Source organism: Culicoides brevitarsis, chromosome 3 (assembly GCF_036172545.1).
Source record: "Culicoides brevitarsis isolate CSIRO-B50_1 chromosome 3, AGI_CSIRO_Cbre_v1, whole genome shotgun sequence".
In the NCBI taxonomy this organism is placed as follows: Eukaryota; Metazoa; Arthropoda; class Insecta; order Diptera; family Ceratopogonidae; genus Culicoides; species Culicoides brevitarsis.
This window is the reverse complement of record NC_087087.1, coordinates 11,840,673-11,868,410: the sequence shown is the minus strand read 5'-3', so window position 1 is coordinate 11,868,410 and position 27,738 is coordinate 11,840,673. Positions and strand designations below refer to the sequence as shown.

The 27,738-nt window shown below is 25.8% G+C and overlaps 3 protein-coding genes across 4 annotated transcripts; 2 read left to right on the top strand and 1 right to left on the bottom strand.

The window, feature by feature from the left end:
* The first annotated feature begins 794 nt into the window (after positions 1-794).
* Positions 795-8,091, top strand: LOC134834705 (very long chain fatty acid elongase AAEL008004). The gene is made up of 6 exons (XM_063849453.1): positions 795-1,197; positions 1,347-1,537; positions 2,522-2,602; positions 2,955-3,117; positions 3,995-4,131; positions 7,696-8,091. The coding sequence occupies exons 1-6, from the start codon at positions 1,062-1,064 to the stop codon at positions 7,945-7,947; spliced, it is 960 nt and encodes a 319-aa protein (XP_063705523.1). The 5' UTR covers positions 795-1,061; the 3' UTR covers positions 7,948-8,091.
* Positions 8,092-10,073: 1,982 nt separating this feature from the next.
* Positions 10,074-23,712, top strand: LOC134833217 (autophagy-related protein 16-1). Of its 2 annotated transcripts, none has more exons than XM_063847461.1 (7): positions 10,074-10,246; positions 10,316-10,847; positions 10,908-11,309; positions 12,228-12,243; positions 22,449-22,569; positions 22,632-23,040; positions 23,388-23,712. In XM_063847461.1, exons 1-7 carry the CDS (start codon positions 10,147-10,149, stop codon positions 23,485-23,487), a joined length of 1,680 nt encoding a protein of 559 aa, XP_063703531.1. In that variant the 5' UTR covers positions 10,074-10,146; the 3' UTR covers positions 23,488-23,712. The 2 variants fall into 2 exon arrangements, with proteins under 2 accessions (XP_063703531.1, XP_063703529.1); XM_063847459.1 differs by having other exon boundaries at positions 23,364-23,712.
* LOC134833302 (uncharacterized) lies at positions 13,223-13,824 on the bottom strand. The gene is made up of 2 exons (XM_063847580.1): positions 13,489-13,824; positions 13,223-13,431 (listed from the first exon to the last, which is right to left on the bottom strand). The coding sequence occupies exons 1-2, from the start codon at positions 13,622-13,624 to the stop codon at positions 13,223-13,225; spliced, it is 345 nt and encodes a 114-aa protein (XP_063703650.1). The 5' UTR covers positions 13,625-13,824.
* Positions 23,713-27,738: the final 4,026 nt, after the last annotated feature.

Genomic DNA, 27,738 nt, shown 5'->3' with positions numbered 1-27,738 from the left:
CTTTTTAAAAAAATTAAAAAATTTAAATAAAAAGCTATATTTTTTTTAATAAAAATAAAAATTTTCAAGATTTTGGGTACAAGTAAATTTTATTTTTATTTTTTATTGAAATTTAATTTTTTTTAAATAAATTTTTTAACTATTTAATTTAAAACTATTTAATTCATTAAATTTATAAATAATTAATTTTTTTTTTTGAATAAATTTTTATTTTTAATTAAACTTTAAATAAATGAATAAAAAAATAAGTAAATATTTAAAAAAAATAAATATAAAATAAAACAAATAAAAAAAATCATAATTCGGGTTCGTTGCTTTTTTTCAAGTCTTTCGTGTTTATTTCTACTTTCACACTGGCAAAACATAAAAAGGAAGGATTTTTCGAGAGAATAATAACAACAATGTTCGCCACGTAATTATTTCTTCCTTAATAAGTTGTTTATTTTTTTTTTTGTGCTTCGTACAAAAGCAAAAAAAAACGTCAAAAGTGGGGTAGAGCTACTTACGGTACGTGCAAAGCACAACAACCTCAGTGTATGGGCATCTACAGTTTTTCTTCAAGGACGCGTCGCGCGGTACGTTCCGTTGCTTTACACATTATTTCATGATCACATGCAGTCAATTTTGAAAACTTTGTGTACGGTCGTTCTACGTTCTAGACGTCCATTCTCGACAACGACACGAAAAAAAGCAGCAGCAGCAATATCATGGGGTATATCACAAAAAGTGCTCCAACAAAACGATCAGTTTCAACTTTGACGGCAATCGATTCGGTCTAACTTTTTCTCAGCTCTTGAGAAGTGGAGACTAGTCAAATAACTTTACAAGAGTCAATAATTAATAAAAAAAAATATTTTTTTAAAATTATTAATTAGGACACGAAAAAAAATTTTTTATAAAAAAATAAATAAAATAAAATTATGTCACATCTTTTATGATAACTACTGACAAAAATCTGCAATAGTGTTTCAAAGGTGTGAAATTTTAACGTGATAAAAGACACAAAGTGCCAAAACTGAATAAATAATTAATTAAATAAAAAAATAAAATAAAATACAAAAATGGAAAATGTTACATTTACCGATTTCTCCGTGGCAACCGACTTCGTGAGGGATGCCATGGACGAATTTTACACAACAAAAAATTACACGGGACTAGTTGAGAGATACTGGATGATAATTGAAGAACAAATCGGAGGTATGTAGGTTGATCGTTGATCCTTCGACAATGTTCAATTAGCTGTAAATAAATAATAAGAAAAAAATCAGGAAATGCTCTAGATATTTTTTTATGTCAAAGTTCAAGTTTAAGAATTAATTAAAAAAAAAAAAATTTTTTTTTTTCAGATCCAAGAACAAAAAATTATCCAATGATGGATACGCCAATTCCAACAATTACATTAGTGATAAGTTACTTAGCGTGGGTGTTAGTTATAGGTCCAATGTATATGCGAGACAGAAAGCCAGTGAATCTAAAGAATACTCTTATTGTTTATAATGCTGGTCAAGTGCTCCTCAGTGCCTACATGTTCTATGAGGTGAGTTAATTTTTAAAATATTTTTATTAAATTTATTTATTTTTGCTAAAAAAATTTTTTTCTTTATTATTTATTTTTTAATTTTATAAAATTAAATTGTTTGAAGTTTTAAATATTTTTTTTTTATTTAAAAAAAAAAATTAAATATTTTGTGTTAATTCATCAAAATTAAATTTTAATTAATTTACTCCAAATTAAAAATTTAATTTTAATTTTTAATTTAATTTTTTAATTTAATTTTTAATTTAAAATTTTGATGAATTAATATACAAAATATTTAAATTATATTTTTATTTAAAAAAAAATATTTAAAACTTCAAACAATTTAATTTTATAAAATTAAAAAAAATAAGTAATAAATAAATTAAATTTTAATTTTTTAATTTAAGTTTAAATTAAAATTTTAAATCAAATTCAATCAATAAATGATAACGATGATAACGAAAAAAAATAATTTTGATTTTTTTTACAAAAAGTTTTTATTTTTATTCAAAATTTACTTGCAATAATATAAAAATTCTTGATCAATAAGGAAAGAAGTTATTTAATATTGTTTTTTTTTTAAATATTAATAAAAAGAGCATAAATTTTATTATTTAATTTTGTATAAAAATTAAAATTATTAAAAAAATCTAAATCTTAAAATCTAGGTCAATATGATAACTTTTTGGAAAAAAAATTCAAAATATTTTTTTTTTAATATTATTTATTTTTTTTATCATTTATTTATTTTTTATAATTACTAAATGATTTTATTATTTTTTTAAACATATTTTTTTTTAATTTTTATTTAATTTCGTCTACAAAAAATCTTAAAAATTAATTTTTAAACAATTTAAAAAAAAATTAATTCGAAGAATTTTTTAAAAATAAATTAATAATTTTAAAATAAATTAAATTAATTATTTATAAAATTTATTAATTATTTTTTTTAAATTCAAATAATTAAAAAAATTTAATTAATTTTAACCAAAAATTTTACAGCACTTGATGTCTGGATGGGCCCGAGGCTACAGCTACACATGTCAACCTGTCGATTATTCCGATAGTCCATTATCGCGAAGAGTAAGTAAATATTTAACAAACACACAAAAAAATAAATATTTTGAACTTGAAAAAAAAATCAGTCTAATACTTAGACGATAATCACTTGGCAAAAGAAACTTTTTCAACAAGCAAAAAAAAATTAAGTTACGAGTAAAGTAAACATTACGTGATGAGACATTACGGTTCATTGATGAACTTTAGTGACTGTAGCAAAAAAAAACTTTAGTGACGTTCCACATTTAATAATAAAGTAGCATTTTTCTATAAAATTCCATTAATTTTCCGTCATTGACCTGTCTCGACGCGTAATTCTAATGAAAATTACGTAAAATGTTTTTCTTTCATTTTTTTTCTTGTTTTTTTTTTGCAGATGCTCAACTTGTGCTACGTTTATTATTTTTCCAAATTATCCGAATTCGCTGACACAATCTTCTTCGTGCTGAGAAAGAAAAAGTCACAAATCACCTGGCTGCATTTGTACCATCACTCGCTCACTCCGCTCGAGGCGTGGATTTTAGTTAAATTCATTCCAGGTAAGATTTTTTTTAATATTTTTTAAAAATAGTTTTTGTTTAAAAAATAAATTTTATCAGAAGAATTCGTGAATTTTTAAAGTTTCAATTTTTGAGGCAATTTTTTATTAAAATTATTTTTTTTTTTATATATTTATTTAATTTAATTTAATATTTTATAATTAATTATTTATTTAAAATTATTAAATGTAAAAAATTATTAAGATAATTTATTTAATTAAAAAAATAAATTATTAAAAAGTTTAAAATTTAATTAAAATAATTTTATAAAATTAATTTAAATTAAATAATTATTTTTTATTATTTTATTTATTTTTTTAAATTTTTTTTAAATTCATTTTTTGTGAATCCCAATTTTTAGTATTTTTTTTATTTAAAAATCAACAAAATTCTTTTCTTATAAAAAAAAAAAAAAAAATTAAAAATTTTCAACAATTAAAAAATTAAAGTATTCTAATAAATTTAAATTAATAAATTGAATAAAAAAACTAAAAAAATCCTAAATGCTTAAATATTTTAAATTTTTAATGAAATTTTAAAATAAATTAAATTAAATAAATAAATAATCTTCTTCTCCTTTGCTTTCATTAAAATTTTTCGTCTTAAAACTACACATTTTTTTGTCTAAAAAAAATAATAAATAATAATAAAAATAAATAATAAATTAATATTAATATTAAATAAATAATTAAAATAAATTTATTTAATAAATCAAAAATTAAATAAATAATAAAAAATAAAATTAATTAATAAATAAAAAAAAATTAAATTAAATTTTATTTTTTTTTTTTAATTTTTAAACTAAAATTCTTAAGTCATCAAAAATAATTTTTTAAAAAATTTTTTTACTCATTTAATTTTTTTAATCCATCAACAGGAGGCAACGCCACATTCCCCAACATCTTAAACAACTTTGTGCATGTTCTAATGTACTTCTACTACATGTTATCTGCCATGGGTCCACAATACCAAAAATTCTTGTGGTGGAAAAAATATATGACTGAACTCCAAATTGTAAGTATCTCTGCAATAAATTTTATTTTTTTTTGCAAAAACAATCACAAATCTAACAAAAAAACAGGTTTCAAGTGACTTTTATGCATACGATCCAAGTTTACATTTTTTACGTAATACCATGTGCTCGAGATAAACCAAGACAAGACGTTGACCCAATAAAATAAAACGAAACTAAAAGTTGCTGGTCGACCTTGACGTGTTTGGTGCGTGCGAAAAATTATTATCCCGCGCGAAGAAAATTACGCAGGGAAAACGGAACTAAAGTCGATTATCGCCGTTCCATTAAAATTATCGCGCATAAATTTTTATGACGAAATAACTTAATCAAAAAGTGTTCGCCAATTAAAATTTAATATCCAGTAATTTTTTTTTAATTTTATAAAAAAAAATCGCAAATTCAACAAGAAACGGCAGTAAAAACAGCATTTAGTTCTAAACTCGAGGAAAACTAGTTTCGTGAAGCTAATGAACGTTCGCCACACACCTTACAGTTACTCGTGTGTGGCGCAATAGAAGTAAACTTGAAATATGACAAATGCAGCAACGATGCTCGAGAGTGCATTGCCTGCACTCAAGTTGCAAGTTTACTTCCACACAGCTATACTTTAACCTACTTTTACGGAAATCGGAAACAATATTTAACGAATGCGTTTGAATTTGCGGTAGTTGAAAAACTGGATTTTCAATCGAAACCGAGAGGTGAATAAATCTTAATTTTTTATGCGTTTTAGGAATTTTCCGTAACTTTTGATTTCTTTCGGTTCGGAATTCAATGAAGAAGAAGAATCGAGCAATTGATCATTAAAAAGGCATTTTATAGACAATCACGATTCAGAACGCATCGATCTGGCACACATGGGCATTAAATCATAGCAATAACTAGGTCATGTGTATTCTAATCGCATCATTTTGCGATACAGACATAATTCTTGATCATTAGAGCGATTTGTTGGTGTGCATTAATGAGTCAAAAGAACTTGAACAAAAAATGTTTTAGAATGGCTTGTTAAGTACAAATGAACGCGGTTTGTTTTAAAACATTGATCAAGAATTTTTTTTTATTAAATTAAAAAAATATTATTCATGGTAATTTAAAAAAAATCGACAATTTTGTATTTTTTAATAAATTCTCGAAATAATTTTTAACTATTTTTTTTTTTAATTTGAATTGAATTATTTTTTTATTTAAATTAGATCGTTTTATTAATTTTTATTTAAAAAAAAAATAATTAATTTTTACTAATTTAATTAATAGTTAATAGTTAATAATTAATAGTCAATTTTAAATATTTTATTTAATTTTTTAAATTTATTTTATATTTGATTGTTTTTATAATAATGAAAATTTCAATAACTTTTTTGAAATACCTATTGCTCATTGAATATTTATTTTTTTAATTTTTGTTTTAATTTTTAACAAATTAAGGCTCTAACTAAATACATATTTTACAATTTCTTTATATTTAGTTATAATTTTTTAAATAAACTTTATTTTTGAATTTTAGCAATTTTAATTAATTGAAAAAAAACATTTTAATTAAAATTATTATTTTTTTTAATCCTTTAAAAATTTTATCTGATTCTGAAAAAAATTTCTACTAAATTTATTTTTAATAAAATAAAATTTATATTTTTTTTTTCATTTGAATTTAAAATAAATTATTTTTTATTTAAATTAGATTATTTTATTAAAATTAAAAAAATAAATTAATTTTATTAAATTTATTTTCTTCAATTTTTATTTTATTTTATCATCATCATCAAATTAATTTAAAGTTAAACATATTTTATTTTTTTTCACAAAAATGTAAATTTTAATGAATTCTATTAAGTATTGGTTATTATTCATTTATTTTATTTTATTTTTTTTTGCAAAAAAAAAAAAATCTTTAATTATTTAATTTTTATTTTTAACAAATTAAAGCTCTTAATAAATATTTTGCAATCTCTTTTTTATTTTTTGAATGAATTTTTTTTAACAATTTTCAGGAAAAATAATAAATTTTATAAAAGAAAAATCAAAATCGCTTTTAAGTTAAATTATTATTTTTTAAAAAATATTTAAAAATTTTATCAAATTTAAAAAAAATCTTCTATTAAATTTATTTTTTTAATTTATTTCTTAAATATAATAAAATTAAATTTATATTTTTTTGCTAAATTTTTACAATAATAGATTAATATTAATATTAGATTAAAAAGTTAATTCAAATAAATAAAAAAAAATAATTTGTAATTAAATATTAATTTTAATTAATTTAATTTATTTATATTATTATTAATATTTATTTATATTTTATATTAATTTATTTAAAATTTAAAATTATTTCTTCACATTTTTACCAAATTTTAATTTATTTATTTTAAATAAATTTTTAATAAAAAAAATAATTTTATAATTTAATATTAAATAACGTCCGTTTTTCTCATAAAATATTTTTCTTTATAATGTTGCTCAGTAACATGCCAATAAATAATTTTTTTCAAAGTCCTTCAAAAAAATATTAAAATTAAAATTTTATAAAGTATTTTATTAATTAATGATAAATATTAATCATAATATTATTTAATAAAAAAATTTTCACATTTTAATTCATTAAAAAAATTAATTACTTGAAAAAAAAATTCTAAACAAACCACAAATACCGTCACTCATTGGTTAAGCTTCACTTCATCCACTTAAATTTGAACGTGAACTTAGCAAAGTTTCACTTGAGTGCACATAACTTGCAATTTGCCCCTCGCTCGCACACACAAAACAAAAATTTATTGTTATTTCTACTGCAGCGCGCCGGTCTTGCCTCACATTTGAACTTAAAAACACAGAAAAGTTACTTTGAAGCTACCAAAAGCATTTAGCAACGTTTCACATTGAACATTGAAAAGCAAAACTTTAAATGTCTAGTGCATAGTTGTGCAAAAAAATAATAAAAGATTCGACGTTAAATAACAAGAAACATGTTTTTTCGTATTTTTTCTTGCTTGTCTTGTACTAAAATGCACATGTGTTGCAATCGAATCGCCGACAGAAAAAATATTTAGATTCTACTTGAACATGTTATTAACGTCGAAAACGACTTTTAGTAGGTTAACACTTGCATGTAGCTGCGCGCCGTCTAATGATTTCGCAAAAGTTTGGATTTTTCTTGGAAATCACTAACTTTGAACTTAAAACGTCGATTTCGGAAGAAATTACTAAACGTGACATTGTTTTTTCAAGAAATTTGTCCTTGATCTAATTTTTTTTTAATTTTATTTTTTTTTTCTTTACAATAAAATAATTTGTTTTCAATTATTTTTTTTTTAATTTTTGTTTACAAATTTTTTTAACAAAAATTTTATTTTTTTTCTTCAAAAACATTTTAATTATTTTTTTTCTTAATTTTTAAATTATATTTTTTATAAAAATTATTTTTTTTACTAAAATTATTTTTTTTTTCAAAATTTATTTTTTTTTTACTAAAATTTTTTTTTTTTAATTTTAAATTTTTTTAAATATTTTTTTTAACTTTTTTACTTTTTTTTAAATTTTTTTATATTTTATTTTTTTTTTCTTTTCAGGCTCAATTCATTCTCTGCATCATCCACTGTATTCGTGCCTTGTCTGTCGAATGCGAATTCCCGCGCTTCCTCACGGGACTCTTGTTGCTCAACGCCTCGATCTTCTTCGTGCTCTTCATGAACTTTTACGTACAAAACTACAAGAAACAACAAGCAGTTGCGGTGCAACAAAAACTTCTCGCCTTGGAGTCGTCAAAAGCGGCAGCGCAGCTCAAAGCGACCGCCTCATTCATCGCGAAGAAAGTTAATTAGGAAAATCGGGGACTTTTTTTTTAAATTAAATATAATTATTATTTGTAATGTGTATTTATATAAAAAATATGTTTTAATTTATATTTTATTTAAAATGGAAAATAAAAGCGATATTCGTAATTTATTTACTTTAAATAAATATTTTTTTACTTATTTCATTTAAATACGTAAATAATAATTAAAATAAAAAAAAAACTTTTTTAATCAAGACTTTAAATAAAATAAACATGTAGTTGACTGCATTAGAATTAAATAAATAAAAAAATAAATTTAGTGCCTTTAATTAGAATTAAATAAAAAAAAGCAGGACGAATAGTATACCGTATTAAATTCCTTTTTAAAAAAATCCCCATTTTTTCTTAAAAAAATAATTAAAAATAATATTTTTTTATTATTTATTAAATAAATATTTAAATAAATATTTTTATAAAAATTATTTTTTTAAGAAAAAAATTCAAAAATAAATTAATAATAATTTCTAGATAGATAGCAACTGCTCAAACTTGTTGATTTTGTTATTTTTTAACTTTATTATATTCATTTTTACATTATTTTTGTGGTTTTGTTTCCTGATGTATTTAATTAAATAATTAAAATAATAAATAATGAGAAAATGTAACCTCAAAATTAGTAAAATATGGAGATTTGTGTACAGTGAATATGTAAAATAAATTAATTTTTTGATAAATAAAGTAAAATTTAATTTGTGTTTTTATTTTTAAATTAATGAAAAATGGCTTCAGTAACAAAATTTACGTAAAAATTTAATATTTTATAGAAATTTATATAAAAATTTTAAAAATTATTATTTGAATAATTTTTTTTATAAAATTTTGATGAAATTGCAAAAATTGTCAAATAAATTTTATTTAAGAAATTTTAATTAAAATTATTTATAATTTATTATTATAAAAAATAATAAAATAAAAATATTCATAATAAAAAAAAATTAATTAATAAATAAATTTAAACTAAATTATGATGTTATATTTTTTAATCAAATTTCATATGAAATTCGTTTTTTTTTTAAGAATTTTTTATTCAATATTAATAATTTTATTTTAGACTTTATTTAATTGACAATATTTAATAACTAATTTTTTTTAAAGATCTAAAGTTAAAAAAAAAACATTGAATGAAAGTTTTTTTATGGTTAAAATCATCAAATAATTTAAGTTACATCAATTCAATAATTTTAATAATAATTTTTGAAGAAAACTATTTTTTTATTATTTTAATTAATTAATTAATTGTTTTAATATTTTAATTAATTTTATTTTAATTAATAATTTAAAAATAATTTTTTTAATAATTTTTTTTTTATTATATTTTTTTTTAAAATTAACTAATTTTTTAATAAAAATTTAACTTACATTTATTTTTTTTTTTATATAATTTTATTAAATTGAAAATTAATAATTTTTTTTTTCAAAAAAAAAATTTTAATAAAAGAAAATTTTAGTAATTTTTTTATAAAAATTTTTAATTTTTTTAATAAAAACGTCATTATTCATTTATTTTATTTTTTTGAAAAATTAATTTTTTTCGACAAAATCCGAAAAAGACAAAAAATGGATATATTATGTTTATTCGCCTAATTAATTAATTGTTTTAATATATTAATTAATTTTATTTTAATTAAAAATTTAAAAATAATAAATAATTTTTTTATAAATTTTTTTTTGATTTAATTAAACAATAGTAAATTTTATTTAATTTTTTTTCAAATATTGAATTTTAAAACCTATGTATTTTTTTAAAATTAATTTTCACATAAATATTTTTTTTTCTATCTTTTCACATTTTTTTTTTTTGATTTTAAACAACACATTTATTTATTTATCTGAAAATTTTTAACAATATTACAAAATTTAATTTTTTGTTGAAATTTCACTAAATCTTAAGTTTTCTCAAAATAATCATTGAAATTTTAATTTTTTATTACTCAACAAGATTTTTCTTACTATTTCATTAAATTTTAATTTAAAAAATTAAAAATTTCTTCTATTTCGCGAATTTTAAATTTTTCTTAATGATTAACGGTTTTCGACTCTTGCAAAAATTCAAATAAAAATCAGCTGTCACTGCGCTGTCAAACGCGAGACGTCACCGTAAACAAACAACAACAAAAGACTCGCGAATCGCCGTAGGAAAAACGCCGTCAAAAACAACAAAAAATCGAAATTTTAATCGCAAATTATGAACCCAAATGACAAAAAATGGCGAAATTTAATAGTTGATCGTTTACGGGACCGCAACCGGACCGAATCATCGAGCTTCAACGCGTTAATCCAGTGCAGTAAGTTTCTTTTTTCACGAATTTCCTTTGTTTCGCGCAAACATATTTCACGCAAATTCCGCTCCTTAGATAATCGTCTCTTCGACTCGAACAGCCAGCTGAGTGCGGAAAATCTCCGTCTTGTCGTGGAAAATGAGAAAATTCGTCAGGGAGCGCGGGGATCGTTGCATGGGTCGCGCGACAGCTCCTTGGACAATGCCAGAGTGCAAAATTTGGAGAAAAAATTGCTCGCACAGCAGGAAGAGCTCACGGAACTGCATAAACGCAAAGGAGAGCACTCGCAACAAATAATTGACTTGAATAAACGCGTGCAGGAACTGCTAAAAGTCATCGCGGACAAAGATGCGACGCTGGCAGACCAAAAATCGCTGAACCAAAAGTTGCGTGCGGAAGTCCAGATGCTCACGTCGAGCATCCAGGAGCTGAAAAACTTGAATACTTGCCTGCGGGACGAACATACTGCCTTGCAACTTGCATTTGCGTCGAACGAGGAGAAGCTCCGGAAGGCGCAGGACGACAACCGAGTGCTCGTCGAGAAAATTGGGCAAATCCAGAAACAAATGGCGGAAAAAATGAACGACGAGAATGAAAGTTTTATACGGTGAGTCATTTTTTTTTCGAAAAAAATTCAATTTTTTAACCGAAAAAAATATTTTTTCAGTAAAATGTCGGAACGCATGCGACGCGAACTCGAAGATGCCGCCCGTGACGGTTCCCGACGCTCCAATAGTCCCGTAATTCAGGATCGCGGCAGCATTGGGGAACTTTTTACGCGCGGCATTGACGCCATTTATATCGATGCCTTGCCCAATGGCGTTCAAATGAAGTTCGATTCGCACGATGGCGAAGTAAATGCCGTGCGTTGGAACCCAATTGAGCAAATAGTCGCCACGGGAGGTGCTGATCGCAAGGTAAAGCTGTGGGATGTGAGCAAGGGAATGTGCGATCCAAAGGGAACTCTCGTTGGGTGCAACGCGGGAGTAAATAGTGTAGATTTTGACTCGACAGGTACCATGATTATTGGCACGTCGAACGATTATGCTAGTCGAATATGGACTTTGAGGTGAGTTTTTTCTGAATTTGCTAAAAAATTAAATTAAAAAAAAATTTGATTATACAAGAAATTTAAATTATAAATTTTTAAAATTATTTTTCGCTAAAAAATTAAATAAATTAAATTTTAAAATTATTTTTTTAAAAAATTAAATTAAATTAATTAAAAAATTTAATTTAAAAATTATTTCTTTGTAAAATTTTTTTTTTTAATTTTTAAATAATTTTTATAAAAGAAATAATTTTTATTTAATTATTCAAAAAAAAATTTTTTCAAAATTTTTAATTAAAAATTATAAAAATTAAAATTTTTAGTTTTTTTATTTTTTATTTTTAGGAAAAATTTTTTGTAAAAATTTTATTTTTTTAAAACAAAAAAAAATTTAAAATTTTTTTAAATTTTTTTGAATTAAATTAAAAAATTTGAAAATTTATTTAAAAAAAAAATTAAATTTTTAATTTTTTTTTTAAAAAAAAAAGCATCTAAAATTTAAATTTTTATTTAAAAAAAATAATTTTTATTTAATTTATTTTAAATTTATTTATTTTTTTTTTTGTTTTGTTAAAAAAAAAAAATTTTTTATTAAATTTTAATTGAATATAAAATTTATTTCTTTATAAAAAATATATTTTTTTTCAATTTTTTAAATTTTGCAAAAAAAAAAATTATGTTTATTTATTTATTAAATTTAAATAAGTGAATTTAATTAATCAAAATAATTTAATGAATTTAAATTAATAAATTATTTTATTTAATTTGAATAATTAAATTTATTTAATTTACTTTTCTTTATTTTTTTTTAAATTAATATTTGAAAAAATAATTAAAAACCCAAACGAAATTTTAAAAAATTAAATTAATTTAAAAAAATAATTTTATTTTAATTTAAAAAAAATAATAATTTTTTTTTCTCTTCCTCCTAAATAGTGACCAACGACTTCGGGTGAGTACAAAAATAAAACACACAAAATTTTATTTATTATTTATTTTATTTTACCGAAGAGTTTCTTAACATTTATTTTCATTCATGTATAAAAAAAGAGGTAATAAAAGTGCTTTCAATTAAATTTTCTGCTAAAAAAAAATTTCTTTTTTTCGAAAAAGTGCTTTGAAAATCTTAAAAGATAGAATTTATCGGCTATGATTACTTAATTTATTTCAGTAATTAAAAAAAAATTAATAAAAGATTGCTTCAAGTAAAAAAATTTAATTAAATTAATAAATTTATTTAAATTGAACGTCTTCTTGACAAACGATAATTTTTTGTTTATCGGATTCAAAAATTTTTTAATTTAAATTTTTTTTCGTGCAAAAAGACACGAAAAAAGGCGACACACCCAAAAATTTGTATTATTTATTATTAAATGCGGTAGAAAAAAGGACAAGTGACTATAATGATAAATATTTTTTTTTTTAAGTTTAAAGTCCATATTTTTTTTTTTTTTCATTCAAAAAAATCACACACAAGTCACTGACATTTCAAAAGTTCATTCACACGAGAGACGCGCGCTGATAATTTAATTAATAATAATGATTATTTTATAAAAAAAAGTTTCTTAAAAATTATTTTTTTTTTAAATATGATTTTTTTAACTTAAATGCTTATTCGATATGTTATTATTTAATAATATTTTTTTATCATATATTTTATGTATAAATATTAAAGAAAAAAAATTATTTTCAGTCGTCCTTTCTTCTAAAAAAATACGTGACCTAAAAAATACGAGTGTGTCCTCTTTTCCTGTCATTTTTGCCGAATTTTCCAATTTTTTTTTTCTTTTTAAAATAATTAATTTGAAAAATACTAGTCACTAAAGTTATTGACTAATAACTAATTTTTTTCGTATGTAAAAAAAAGTTTTTTTTTGCGGCAGTCCATAAATTTTTCCGTTTCCAAAAAAAGTTTTCTGGCAATGATTTTTTTAGAAAACCCGTCCTTGATATCCAGTTTCGTACAATTTGCACATGGAGTCGGTCCGACTGCCTCCGATCTGGGGTCCAGGCACCGTTCCATTGAGAATTGTCTCGTCAAAGTGACTGTGTTTCCGCTGGCGACGCTGATACATGTAGGTCCAGATGGCAATTACCGCTAATTGAGCAAGGAGGAAAATGGCGGCGGATGCAACGAGACCTAAAATTCAAAAAAAAATTATAAAAAATTCAAAAATTGATGAAAATCGATCCTCACCTAATCCATTCACGCAGAAATTATTTGCGTCGGGCGCCAAAAAGACCGTGCCTCCTTGTTGCATGACATCCAAGTCGCCTTGTTGCTTCTCAAAACCGAATTTGTCCGTAATTTTGATCGATTGAACGAGTAACATGTCTTCGTGATTGCGGCTGGTTTCGCGACGAGAGCGGATGTTGACGTCTGGAAGCAAAAAATAAAAAAAAATCACACATTATCAGTTAGTTGCTGTATAATTGAGGTTGTCATTCACGGTGATTTCAGAATGAACCAAACGTATGCCAGAAAACTGACAAAAATATCATCATAATGTGTGTGACGGAACGTGTCTATGGACACAGCGATGTCGATAGAGTCATGAATGTACGAGAAAAAGTGGTTATATAGTGAGCGTAGGGAGTTTTTGGTTTAGCGAGATATTCGAATTTTGTGGGATTTCCCCTCTTTTTGTGTTTGTATGAACGTGAAGGGGAGAATTTTGTGAAAAAAAGAATTTGTTTGAGGAGAATTTTTGAGGTTTAAATAATATTTTATCGATATTTATCAAAAAATGACAAATATATTTTAAAAATTGAATGAAATTTAAATAAAATTGATAAAATAGGTACAAAATTGACAAATTTCTTTAAATAATTTATAAAAAATTGTCAAGTTTTATTAAATTAAAGTAAATTTTAGGACAAAATATTTATTTTAAATAAAATTCTTAGCAAAATTTAATGAATTTTGAATAAATATTAATTTTTTTTAGTAAAAATATTTTTTTAAAGGAGTCTTTAGACATAAAAGCCAAATTTTTCAAAAAAAAAAAAATGAGAAAATTTGGGTATTTTTTTTTTTTTTTTTTGTAAATATAAAATAATTTAATTTTATCAAATAACAAACTTTGACAAAAAAATTATATTTTTACTCAAAAATAAAAATTTTTCATACAAAAAATTAAATTTTTAAAGAAAATTTGTAAATAATTTTAAAATCCGGAGCAAATTTGAATAAAATTGGCTCAAAATTGATTTAATTTAACAATATTTAAAAAATGAACAAAATTAATGCAAAAAAAAAAATTAATTATAAATAAAAAATAAAATTTCAACTAAAATTTTAATAAATTTAAAAAATAAATTCATAAATTTAAAAATATTTGAAATTAATTATGTTTTGGAAAAAAATTAAATTTTATAAGAATTTTTTTAGAATTTTCTGATGAATTTGAATAAAATAATTCCTTAAACAAATTGATTTACATTTTTAAAAATTTCAATTATTTTGCGAATTTCTTTAAAAAGATACAAACTTTGGCCAAGAAATAAAATTTTATTAAAAAAAATAATTTACCTATAACAAAATTCTTTGGAATATTTAAGAATGAATTTTTATTTAAAACGTTAAAAAAATATTTTAAATTAATGAATTTAATTATTTTAAATAAATTTAATAAATTATTTTAATATAAATTATTTTATTTTAATAAATTTAAAATTAATTTTTTTAAGTCTTTAATGAAAAAATTATTTAAATTTTAAAAAACCTCGAAAAACCAAATTTTTACAAAAAATGGTCAATTTTGATGAAATTTTTAACTTTTTTTTTTATTTTGCCCCATTGGATTTTCGGCTTTTGAAATGGGGCAGGGGACAAAAACATAGAAAAAAATTTGGAGCGGCCTTAATGAAAAAATTATTTAAATTTTAAAAAACCTCGAAAAACCAAATTTTTACTCAAACAATTATTTTTTACTTAAAATTTTTAAAAAATTAAACTTTTTCTCAAAAAAAAAAACTAATTTTTCTCTCAAAAAATTATTGAAAAATTAAAAATTCAACCACAACTCACCTGTTCCATTATCAGCAGATCTACGCCTTCTTCCATACGAAACAATCGACTTCAATCCCTCCGTGATGTCATTTTGGTCGCATTGCACCGGCTCACATGTTGGCATGCACGGCGTTACCAAAGCCCTGAACTGCACTTGTTCCGACGACGGGAATTTAAAAGCATCAAAATGCGACAACAAAATTTTCGAGTCATCCCGTGCATTGCTCTTATAAATTGGTCCCATAATAAACTGATCCGTGGGGCATCCTCGCGAGTCAATTAACGTAATTTCCCCACTGTCAGCGCCATCTAGTGCCACAAGTTCCCGCACGAAAATCTCATACGGCGAATTTGGATCCATAATTTGGAAACGCAACGCCAACGCATCTCCGACCGAGGCACTTTGCATCATTTCGCTGCCATCGCGGTTCGTAATCTTCATCACGACATTCGGGGCATCGACCACAACATCTTCATACAGTGCCGGCTCCAAGTCACCAAAAACGCCCATATCATGGTCATTCGTTACCGTGATATTTGTCAAATCGAACTGACAGGTCACGGCTAATCCCAAATCGGCGCTCGTCACAATCGTGTTATGATGCTGAATAACGACGTCATTGATGTACATCCCAAGTCCCGTTTGACGAATATTACATTCGAGGTCGTTGTAGCCCATGTGCAAGCTAAATTCGAGCGAATTATCGACATTAAGTGAACACGAGTTGGGCGAGCCCTTGGCATAGACTTTTCCGTTGAACAAACGCGAAGTTTTGAATTTTGTGACCATTTCCGTGGGTTTGCACTCGATCGTGACGTTGTAACATGAGGACAATTCGTAAGTTGAGGCTTCCGGGACATCCAAGTAAGGTTCCGAGACTTCGAGTAAAGTAGCACGAGCATGATGAGACAAACGACAAACCATCTCGCCGGTGTCTCCGTAGTCGTAAGAACGGCATCTGCGAAAAAAAATGTTAAATTAAGAAGAAAATCGGATTAAAAAAACGAAAAGAAGCTTACTTGTATGGAGAATTCAAACATAAGTCGCGACATTCGTCAACGCTACCGATTTCTTGGTACACGGAATCGACAGTTTTTAAGATTTTGCCGTCCAAACGTTTGAATTCGCATAGTTTGCGGGGCTCTTCGGCGCAGTTGTTTTCCAAGTAGTCGACACCTGATGAAGAAAAAAATAGGAAAAAATTAATTTTTATTGGATTTTACGTTTTTAGAGGTAATTTTGACAGTTAATTCGGATACAAAATTTAAAAAAAATTTGATTTTCAGCAAACTAAGAATTAAAAATTTAGTTTTTGAGTGAATTTTACATTTTAAGAAGCAATTTTGATAGAAAATTACCCAAAAATAATGCGAAAACCTAATTTTTTTGCGATTTCTGGGTTAAAAATTTGATTTTTTAGTCAAACTTGATTCAATTTGATACAAAATTTTAACATTTTCTGTCAAATTCTTTCAATTTTTATCGAAATTTATACTTTTTTATTCAAAAACTGTTAAAAATTTTAAGATTTTATTAATTTTTGAAAGAAAAATATATTTTTTGATCGAAAATGATACAATTTGATACAAAATTTGATGAGTTTATTATCAAAATGTATCAAATTTGAATAAAATTTTGTTCTTTAATACAAAATAATGTAATTTTTATCAATTTTTGGATTTTTTGGAATATTTTTACTAAAAATTTAAATAAATTGAGCCATTTTATGTTAAAATAGAACAACTAAGCTAAAATTTTAAATTAACATTCCAAAAATTCATTATAATTTTAGAATTTTAATTAAAAATCTTAGTTTTTCAAATAGTTGTTGGTTTGAAAAAAATGATTTTTTTACAAAATTTATACGAGTTTGTGTAAAATTCTTAAAATTATTGACACAATCTTTTAATAAATATGCCAAAAATTTATTAAAAATAAGAAAATATAAAATTTTAAAGCATTTTTAAGTGAAAAAATAATTTTTGAACACAATTTTTAATTCAAAATATTATTAACTTACTTAAAATTTGACTAAACTGCATAAAATTTGAAATTTTTATTAAAAATTTATTAATTTTTCTTAAATTTTTATTAAAAATTTATTAATTTTTCTTAAAAATTAATAATATTAATTTTATTTTTGATTTTTAAAATTTGGATTTTAAATTTTCTTATTCAAAAATTACTCAAAAATCCAATATTTAATTATTTCTTATTTTTAATTATTTTTTTAATTTTATTTATTATATTTTTTTAATTAAAAATAAAAAAAAATAAATTTTACCTTCACTGGGGGCAAACGAACTCGTTCCAGCTAATGTCACACGATCCATATCCGACAATTCACAAACTCCAGTTTTGGCATAAAAGTTAGCAGATCTAAAAAAAAAAAATAAAAAAAAATTATTTAAAAAAAAAGAATTCAAAGATTTGTTAAAATTTTAACTGTCTTTGTATCAGATATCATGGATAGGAAATCATTTCGATCATAATTATATGTTCATCTTCATTTATTTCAGACAGTAGAATCATAGAAACCTTCGCTTATTTCTGTATTTGTACTAACCAACGATTATTTTTTAGTTTTGCGAAATATTCCAACTCACAAAAAAAAATTAAAAAAAGGGGAAACCTTACAAATTCTTATTATTCTTACAAGAATCAAAAAAAAAACAAGAATTTTTGTTGTTTTTTTTTCTTGTGAATAAATTTAAACATGATGTTTAACAAGACAAGACATGAATTATGAGAAAAGACTGACCAACGAGGTGGGTGGATCATTAACCGCATAAAAGTTGCTAATCATGGATCGCGCTACGACCGACGTAATATTTTAATGGATAATCCCCGAGGTGAGCCTATTCGTTACTTTACTCTATTTATTCAGTCAGTTGGACGATAAAAAAAAAGGTAAAAAATGGGAGCAAGTGCATGACAAGCAGCGAGCTTTAAATAATTCTATCAATCATGTGTGCAAAACTGCAAGTATTCGCGGAAATTCCAGTAGATTCGAAGCTAAACATGGGCAAACAAATGGCTTGAAAATGATATGACTGTCATAATTATTATCATTTATATGGTTTGTTAACTGTTTTGCTGTTGTTGTTACGTTGCAATTTTTTTTTCTATAAATATGTGACTGGCTATTTAATGAAATGTTACGCGATCACGGAGATGAATTACAGGCAATCCGAAATTTATGATTATGACACTAATGCAATTAACGAGCTGCGGGAGATGCCTTTTGTCGAGGAGAAATTGAGTGAAAAGAAGGAAGTTGTCTGGAAAATAGAGTTAATGGAGCAGAAATTTACAAAAAAGTGACTTAATGGGATTTAAAAATCGAAAAATTCATTAAAAGTGTCTAAAAAAGTTAAAATTACTGAAAAAATTTAAGAAATTTGACAAAAAATATTCAATGAGTTCATGAAAAATGGTTAAAAAACTTAAAAATGTTGAAAAATTTAGTGAAACATCTTCAACCCTATTTCATCGAAAAAAATATGGCATGAGAAATTTTTAATGGTTTGGTGTTAATTAGGCTCAAAGTAGTCGAAAAAACCTTAATTTAAAAATCTGGACTGAACTTCAGTATTTGTATGCACTTTGACCTTGGTTGGGTATGCCAAAGAGGTACTTAAAAACCCCAAAGTCCACTAAAAATTTCAAAAATCTCAAAAGTTTATTCCAGATCTTTAAATTTGGGGTTTTTCGATTACTCTAGGCCTAACTAATACAACACCATAAAAAAAAACTCATGTCATATTTTTTTCCATGAAATATTGACATTGGCGATGTATCAAAAGTATAAAATTTAATCCAAAAACATTAAAAGAATTGATTTTAATTGAACAAATTTTAAATAAAGTGATGTGAAAAAAATCTCTAAGAACTAAAAGTACTTCTAAGAGACTAAAAATTCAGGAAAATTACATTTTTTGATAATGAAAGAGACTAAAAATCATCAAAATGATGAAAAATAACTCAAAATAGCTCAAAAACTGCAAATTAATGAGAAACTAGTACTCGAAAGAAACAAAAACTACAAAAATTTAAAGCTATAGTTCAAAAGAGGATCAATAAGTGACTAAAAGTGGCATCAAAATACTTAATAAACCATCAAATTAACCTTAAACTTGATATCCGAAGATCAAACATCGGTTAATATCACGCAACTTGACCTAAAATCACCACAAATCTCTTAATCCAAACGCCAATTCTTCAAAATAAAATACCTGCACAACTGCGCATACAATGAAACCGATATGTTATCTAGGTAAACATAATTTTTGCGCGCTCGTTAGAAAGATACAAGCACGCAGTTGTAAAAACAGTAGATTTTGTTGAACGTAATTGAGTTAATCATACTCTGTATCTCGCCAATTGACTAACTGACTGTAAATAAATCGTTTACGTCGAAGTTATGCATCGTGCGTTATATTCGATTATTAGGTCAAAAGTTACAATGCATCCGTTAGAGTGCTTCATAAACTGCTTCATTCAACCTATTTTTTTTCCATCGAGCATTTCTTTGAAGTTCGGATCGAATCGAATCGACACGAAAAAAAGCACCTAGATTGCCTTTTGTTCTCGCACAGAAAAATTAATCCAGACAAAAGAAGCGAGAAAAAAAAACACATCGAGAGAGAAACGATGTGAACTGAACCCCTTTTTGCTCTGTGCTGTGCGTTTTTGCGAAAAAACAATGTCAAGACGTCAGTTAAGCGAGATAATGAGAATGTTAATGCTCTAACAACATTTAAATCTTTTTAAATAGCGAGCAAAGTCAAAAGATAGAGAGAGTTATTATTATTATTATTATAGATTACCGTGCCTGCCCTCAATTAGTCGTTTTTTTTTGCGCTCGCCTAAGACAGATGTAGACGCAGACAAGACAAGACAAAAGTGCATTCAGAGGTGTTAAAAATGTTGTTAGTGATTACTTCATTATTGCTGACTGATCGTAGTTGTATCATCATTAAGAGACGTGAAAAATTAAAATCAGGTGTGTTTGACCTAAAGGGAGTTGCGGTGTAAATATGGAAGGAATTAGCAGTATAGAACAAATGTGAAGCTTTGAATTTTATTTTACATAACTCGCCTAACAAATTCTTAATTTTCAGGATTTAAATTCAAACAAAGAGGCAGATCAACGATACTTTCCATGTCAGTCAAATACTTGTACTTTCAATATTAAACTAAGCTAAGAGATGAAAGAATTTTCAATGAAATGTCAAAGCAATATAAAACAGACTGAGATAGTGTTGAAGAATTTAAAAGAACCGCTTTGAATTATGTTAAAAGTGCAATAAATGTGAATGTTTAATAGTATATTTTACCCAAATCCTCGCAAGATGGACCTAACATCAACAACAAAATATTCTTAAAGAAAGTGTTGACCTATCTTGATGACACAAAGTAACTACAGAAAGTATTTGTAAAGACAATCAAAGTTCTCCATTTGGAAAAGAAGCTGAATTCTTTGATTACTGAAGTACGATAATGATGCTAATGAAAGAAGATGACATGAAGGCTATCCAAAGGACATGCAATAAAAGCACTGGGAGCAATCCTTTTTAAGGATCTATGTATATACCAATATGGAGACCATGCTTAAAGAAACTGAATTACTTGACATGAAGCAAAGAGTTTATTTTAATACACTGAAACTGATAGACAAAGCCAAAAATGATTTGCTTCCGGAATACTTGACAGAAAGATTGAAAACGGTGGAAGAACTACAACCTTAAGGAAGGTTTAAGGAATCTCACATTGATTCACTATGGTCTGTGGGATTGTCACCTGCTGATAGGCGACCTGGCATCCGAACTACAAGAAATAGGAATCGACAAAAACACCCCCATACGTAACATCCTTAATGTCGTCATTTAATTTCGTCCCAAAAATTTTTATTTGTTCGCGTCCTGTCTCTAGACCAATTATGCCATTCGCGATAGGTTAATTTTGATGTAAAACATCCTTGTTTAGGATAAAAAAAGGAAATCTTACATTGACAATTTAACCAGCTCAGTATCTCGCAACGAATATGTTTTAACGTTCTAGTCATAATTTACAAAGCAACTATGAATGTGAAATTTATCAAAGCTATCAAAATTTAATTCATCAAATGAATCTCAATTGTCAAAAATTAAGTTTCTTAACGTAAACATAAATTAATTAACCGATCAAGCAACGTTTAGCCCTTCAAAGGACGCAATGTCATTGACATTGTTTTATCGCATTTTTTCTCACATAATGGGAAAGCAAGCACGAAACAATTCACGTAAGAACTAAGCAATAAATGGCAGAAACAAGCAAGGAACTGCATATTTTATTGTTGTTTAACAAATACTACTAGGTAGTTACTCTTTCATTTTTTATTAATATAGAGCAAAAAAAAACTTTTTTTTTTGTATTTTTTGGAATCTAGAAGTGAAATCTTTTCATTATTATTACAGTTTTGGATTGTTCTGTGTTGGTTTAGGGAAGTTGAGTTTAAGAAAGTAGAAAAGAACAAACGATGTAACGAAAAAAAAAATGTAGTATAGAGAAACACCTACGAGAAAACAATTTAAATAGAAAAACGGTGCAAGTGACTCCTTTTGTGTACCTTTTATTGCTTCGATTTTTTTTCGCGTTATTTTTTCGCGAAACAAAACAATGTACAATATTAACAAGAACAACAAGAATGGAATGATTATTTTCTCTGTGTTCCTCTGTGTATGTGTGTTGTGTCTTTTTGTGTTTGTAGTCTAATAACATTTCGCAAAAAACATGCAGATTTAGGAAGAAGACAGAGAGCTACGGAATGTTTGTTATGTAATGCTTCATAAAAAATGATAGTACTTGTTAGAGTAGACTTTTTATGGGCTGCAATTGATTTATGATACATGGCAGTCCCTTTGTCTGTTATTTGCTCGACTATTAAACAACAAAAAAAAAAGTTACGTGAAAAGACACAGTTATGGTCGTTGAACTCGACGTCTTTCTCTTTCCTCGTTGTCTCGTAGCATTTTACTTCCTTTTTCTTTTGTCTTTTTGGCCTTTAATTGAAAAAATGTGCTTTATTACTCTCTTTTTTTTATGACTATCGTTTGTTTACTAGCTGCATCTTTGCTGATCATTATTCCGTTCTCTTTCGTAGCATACGCTGACAGGTCACAGTGGGAAAGTTATGGCAGCAAAATTTATGGGAGAACCATCAAAAGTTGTCACTGGCAGTCATGATCGCACGTTAAAAGTGTGGGATTTGCGTAACAAAGCATGTAGGTTCTTTGCCTTTTTTTCTTTCTAAATCGTAAAAACTAAACTTTTTACTCTTAACAAGGCATCGAAACAAAGTTTGCTGGGTCTAGTTGCAATGATCTCGTCATCACCGATGGATCGGGCTCCACAATAATCTCAGGGCATTTTGATAAGAAGATTAGATTTTGGGATACGCGGACAGACTGTTCCGCGAACGACATTGTGTTAAATGGGAAAATTACATCACTGGACCTCTCGAAGGACTATAAATATTTGTTGTGCTGTACGCGCGACGATACTATTAAACTACTCGATTTGCGTCGCAATCAGATAATTACGACGTATAGCCACGATAATTTCAAGGTAGGATGTGATTGGGCGAGGGTTTGTTTCAGCCCAGATGGCTCGAAAATCGCAGCAGGGGGCGCTGATGGGAATGTTTACGTTTGGAATGTAAATGGAACGCTGGAGACGACGTTGAAGGATCATTCGTAAGTATTTTTTGATATTTTTAGCCAAATGCTATAAATTCTTAGAAGTAATTTTATTTTACAGAATTTTTAATTAAATCTAATTTTTTTGACTAAAATTAGTAAAAAATCAATTTTTGGTTTAAGTTAAAAAAAGATTAAAGAAATCTTATTTTTTTTTTAATTTAACCAAAAATTGATGAAATACAATTTTTTTTGTTTAAATAATCAAAAAATTAAGATTTAATAAAAAAAAATTCTAAAAAATTTAAATTAATTCTAAATCCTTCAAAAAAACTGCTTTGCTTTAAATTATAAAATCAAAAACTTTTCTCAACCCCGAGGTCCGGGGGCTTTTTCATTCGCAGTTCTTCCATCACTGCCGTTAGTTGGCATCCACATTTTCCGGTGCTCGCAAGTGTAGACAGAGCCAAAAAGTGCGTGATATGGTCAAGCACGACAGTTTAAAAAATACTTTTTTTTAGCGAAATTAAGTAAAAAATTCCATTCTTGACTTTTTTTTAAAAAATAAAAAATATTTTTTTTAAACAACGTGTCATAAAAAATTTTCTTATTCTTCAGAAAAAAAAAATAAATTAAAAAAAAATCAGATGTGGAAACAAAATTGACTGAAATTTTGAAAAAAAAAATTAATTGAATTGTGTCAAGAAAAAAAAAATCAAAGAAAATCGATTTTTTTATATAAAAAAAATATTTAAAATAAATGTTAAATTTTTCATGATATTAAATAAAAATAATTTTTTATCGTTCCAAAGAATTTTTTTTAAGTTGTTTACTGAAACTCAACTGAAACGAAGGTAAGATTACTTATTTATTTTTTTCTCACAAAAAAAGAGGATAAACAGCCGTTGTTGCTCTTCTTTTTTTCTCAATCGCTTAACTATCATAGGAAATATATCTTTCATTTCCTACGCTTGCTTCTTAATCATTAATAACTCTTTCTATCAATTTTTTCTCATTCTTTTTTTTTTTGCTTCTTTTTATCGTATGGCAGACCTCAATTAGCAAATCGAGGAAAACATACAATTTATCAATCTTTTCTGTCCGACTGAAAAGAATCTCCGATCAATAAACGAACAAAAGATCTTTTGTGTATTTTGCGTCATGCCTTTTAAAACTAAATTAGCAATAAATACTTTTTTTTGTCCACTTCACCTGTTTTTTTTTTGTAAGAAAGTGTTTTTATCGTCATCATCACTTGTTGTCGTCGCTCACGGGCAATCTCTAGCTGAATTTAGTAGCTAGAAAAACAAACAAGTTCAATTTATTTGAATAAATTGCACGAAAAGGTCAGGGAACTGCGAGAAATTTTCGATTAAAGCCACATCGTACAAAACATAAGGAAACCATAAATTCTATCCATGGAACAAAATTATTAATTTTTTTTTCTCCAACATTTTCTTCAACGCGAACGAAGAAGAGTAAATGGGCTTCAATCAAGTTTGTATGATTTTTTTTTATGGGCAACTCTCATCGGGTGATGAACTTGATAGTGTTGGTCATAAAACTTTCATTACATTTCATTTATTATGAGACAATGTCAAGCAAATTGCATAACACCTCTTCGTCGTTTGCCGAGAGTTGTGACTGAAACATCTTGTACCAGCAACATCCGAGAGAAGAAATAAAATGCGCATGTCAGGATGATCGACACTGACAGCTCACTGACATATTGTCTAAGTTTTGTGAATAAATTCTCAGTTATGAGGCTTCGCTGTTTGTTCTAGGAATACGAAGATGGGGAAGACTCGAAACGGATACGATGAAATATTTTTCTGTATAAGTAGCGGTTTTTATTTAAATTAAATGTTGCGTTTTATTGCATTTATTTAGTTTAATGATGATGATGATGATGGATCTACGAGATGAAGGCGCAAGGCAATTAAGGTAAAAAAGTGATATTTAGTCGTTGAATGGTGTTATTAATTTTTATTTTATTTTTTTAAAGCTCAATTGTTGCAATTTTATGAGAAAATTGACTTTAAAAAAATTAATTGTTATTTTAAAATTAAATTAATTATTTTTTAATAGATTTTTTAAATTAAAAAAATTTCTTTAACGACTTTTTCAAGTTTCTTCAAGGATATTTTAATTAATCTAATATTTTTAAATATTATTTAAAAAAATCTTTTCAAATATTTAAAAAAAAAAGACCGCGCCTCTAGCGGTCAATTTTTAAAATATATATTAGCTCTTTAGAATATTTTTTTTCCTCTTTATTTATAAAATAAGGATGTTTCACATCATTAATTTATTGGGGACATCTCTTTAGAATATCATTTTCTTGAAAATTGCGCCTCTAGCGATCAATCTTTGAACTTCAATGGATCAACTGATCAAATTTAATTTATTTTTGAAGACTTATTCAATAAAAAAATTAAATTTGATCAGAAGGAGGATCAGTTTTGGTTCACAGATTCACCGCTAGAGGCGCAAATGTCAAGAAAATGACATTTGTTCAAAATAATTAATTAAATATTAAATAACTTTGAACAAAACAAAATAGGGATGATATGGATGCCACACTGGATCCAAGATGGCCTGATAACAAAAATTAATGTTTTAATTGATGATTCTCACAAATGATTCTGTTTCTTAAATTTTACCTAGAAGAATAAAATTACATGTTTCTTCGTTCGCTTATTCTTTTAGAGTGAGGTTTTTCTTAATTTTTGTGACGTTTAGCGTAAAAATCTAAATCAAATTGTTCATAGGGCAATTTTTAAAAAAAAATCATCAGGTAATATTGTTCAAACTTTAAGAAACTAAATATCAACTGAAAAAATTTGAATGAAAATATTAATAAGTCACTTTTTAAGGCCCTAACATCAAAATCGATTGAAATTAAAAAAATGCCCCAAATTTTAAAATGAAGTAAATGATCAATAATGGTTCAAAAATTCACCGTTAGGGGCGCTACTTTCACTTAAATTGATAAGTTATTAATTAAAAACAATCAAATTTGGTCTGATTTTGTAAAATGTTAATCGAATTCCTGAAAAATCAAGCATTTACTTTTCCGAATTCAATTCGATGATCAATTTTAGTACTGAAATTCTCCGCTAGAAATTGATCTTTTATTTGGTTAAAAACATATAATTAGTAACTTTAAAAGCTTTCAACTAATTTAAGTAAAAATTTGGAACTTAAAAATTTAAATTTAAACGAAAATTTTCAACAAAGTAATTTTATGGACAATTTCCTTACAAAATCATAAAATCCAAAGCCAGCTATAAAATCCAACTAGACAAAGTTGCTAAAACTTACATTAATTACAGCTTCAATTCTGAATGCAATCATTAATTTCAACACTTCTTGATGTTGTTCTGTTGTTATTTTTATGTGTGTGGAGACTCGCTTTTGACACATGACATGACACTTTTATTCCCTTTTTTGCCATTCTATTCTTTTCCTCTTTTCTTAAAGTTTTTTTTTTTGCAAAAAGAGAGAGGTGTAGTTGCAATCACTCCATCCTCTCCAGCAGCGCTCACAAGCTAACGCAATAAAATATTAATTAACCTCTTGTTTTATTTTACTAGATATGATAACGAAACGCAAGAATTAAATACTTTGTAACTCTTTTCATTTTGTCGCTTCGCCATTAAATTTATTCAAGCAACGAACGAGCGATCTCCACCCATAATAAATATCGCGCAAAAACTGTGTCTAATTGGGAATTTTTGTACAAAAACTGAACAAAGGTTTTAGCACAAAAAAAAAGTTTGTAACTCGAGGGCTATTTAAATGAACGATTTAGATAAATATTATGCGGCCTTGAAAGGTTAATTGTTCCCTTGTGGACAAAAAAAGTTTTTTCAAGGTCATTGCACAATTGATTGCCATCTTCTGTGGTTTTTTCCCTGTCCAAGTCAGGGAGTGTGACTATTTTTTGCATAAAATTGCAAAAAAATTGAAGAAAAACGACTTTAAAGGCACTTTAACCGCCTTCAATCATCATTTTATTGCCCCATTCAGATATCAGATGATGTGTCGGTTTACGTTTTTATTACATTTTTACTTCTCTCATGCTGCAACTTTTTAATATATCCTTATTAAAAATATTCTCGCATACGGATTTTTTCTGTTCCGCTGCATTTTTCTTCATTGTTATCGCGATATTTAAATCTTAATGGGCATAATATGCCTTGAGCCACGCGTGCAAGCCGAGCTTAAATACTTAATTGAATTGCAGCCTTTTTTTATTGTGTTGAAAAATTAGAATTGTTCCGTTTTGTTTGTTCTCGGCAACATTGTAGCGTTTCTTGTGTCATTTCGTTCGATTATTGCATAAGAGCGGCTTCGAAAGAAGCGACGACATGCCAACGCGATCTCATTAGGCATCGGTTAATGACACAAAATGTTGCAAAAATATAAATCAAATTGCGGTTTGTTGTGATTTGATTTGGATTCGACGATTCTATTCGAATAAAAAAAAATGGTGGAAAAAAAAGAACACACACATCGAACATCTGCCAGCCACGTTCGATGAGTTTGATGAATGAAGTACGAATAAAGCCATAAAATTAATTTAAGTTGCTGCATTTTGTGGTCGTGAACTATTTTTTTTTCTTTCTTTCTTTTCATTCAACTTTTTTTTTCACCGCCCGTTGATGAAATGCTTTTTTTCTTTATCAAACCCTGATACAAAGTAGAGTTAACTGTAAAAAGATTGCACTCACCTGCACAAGAAATCAGTTT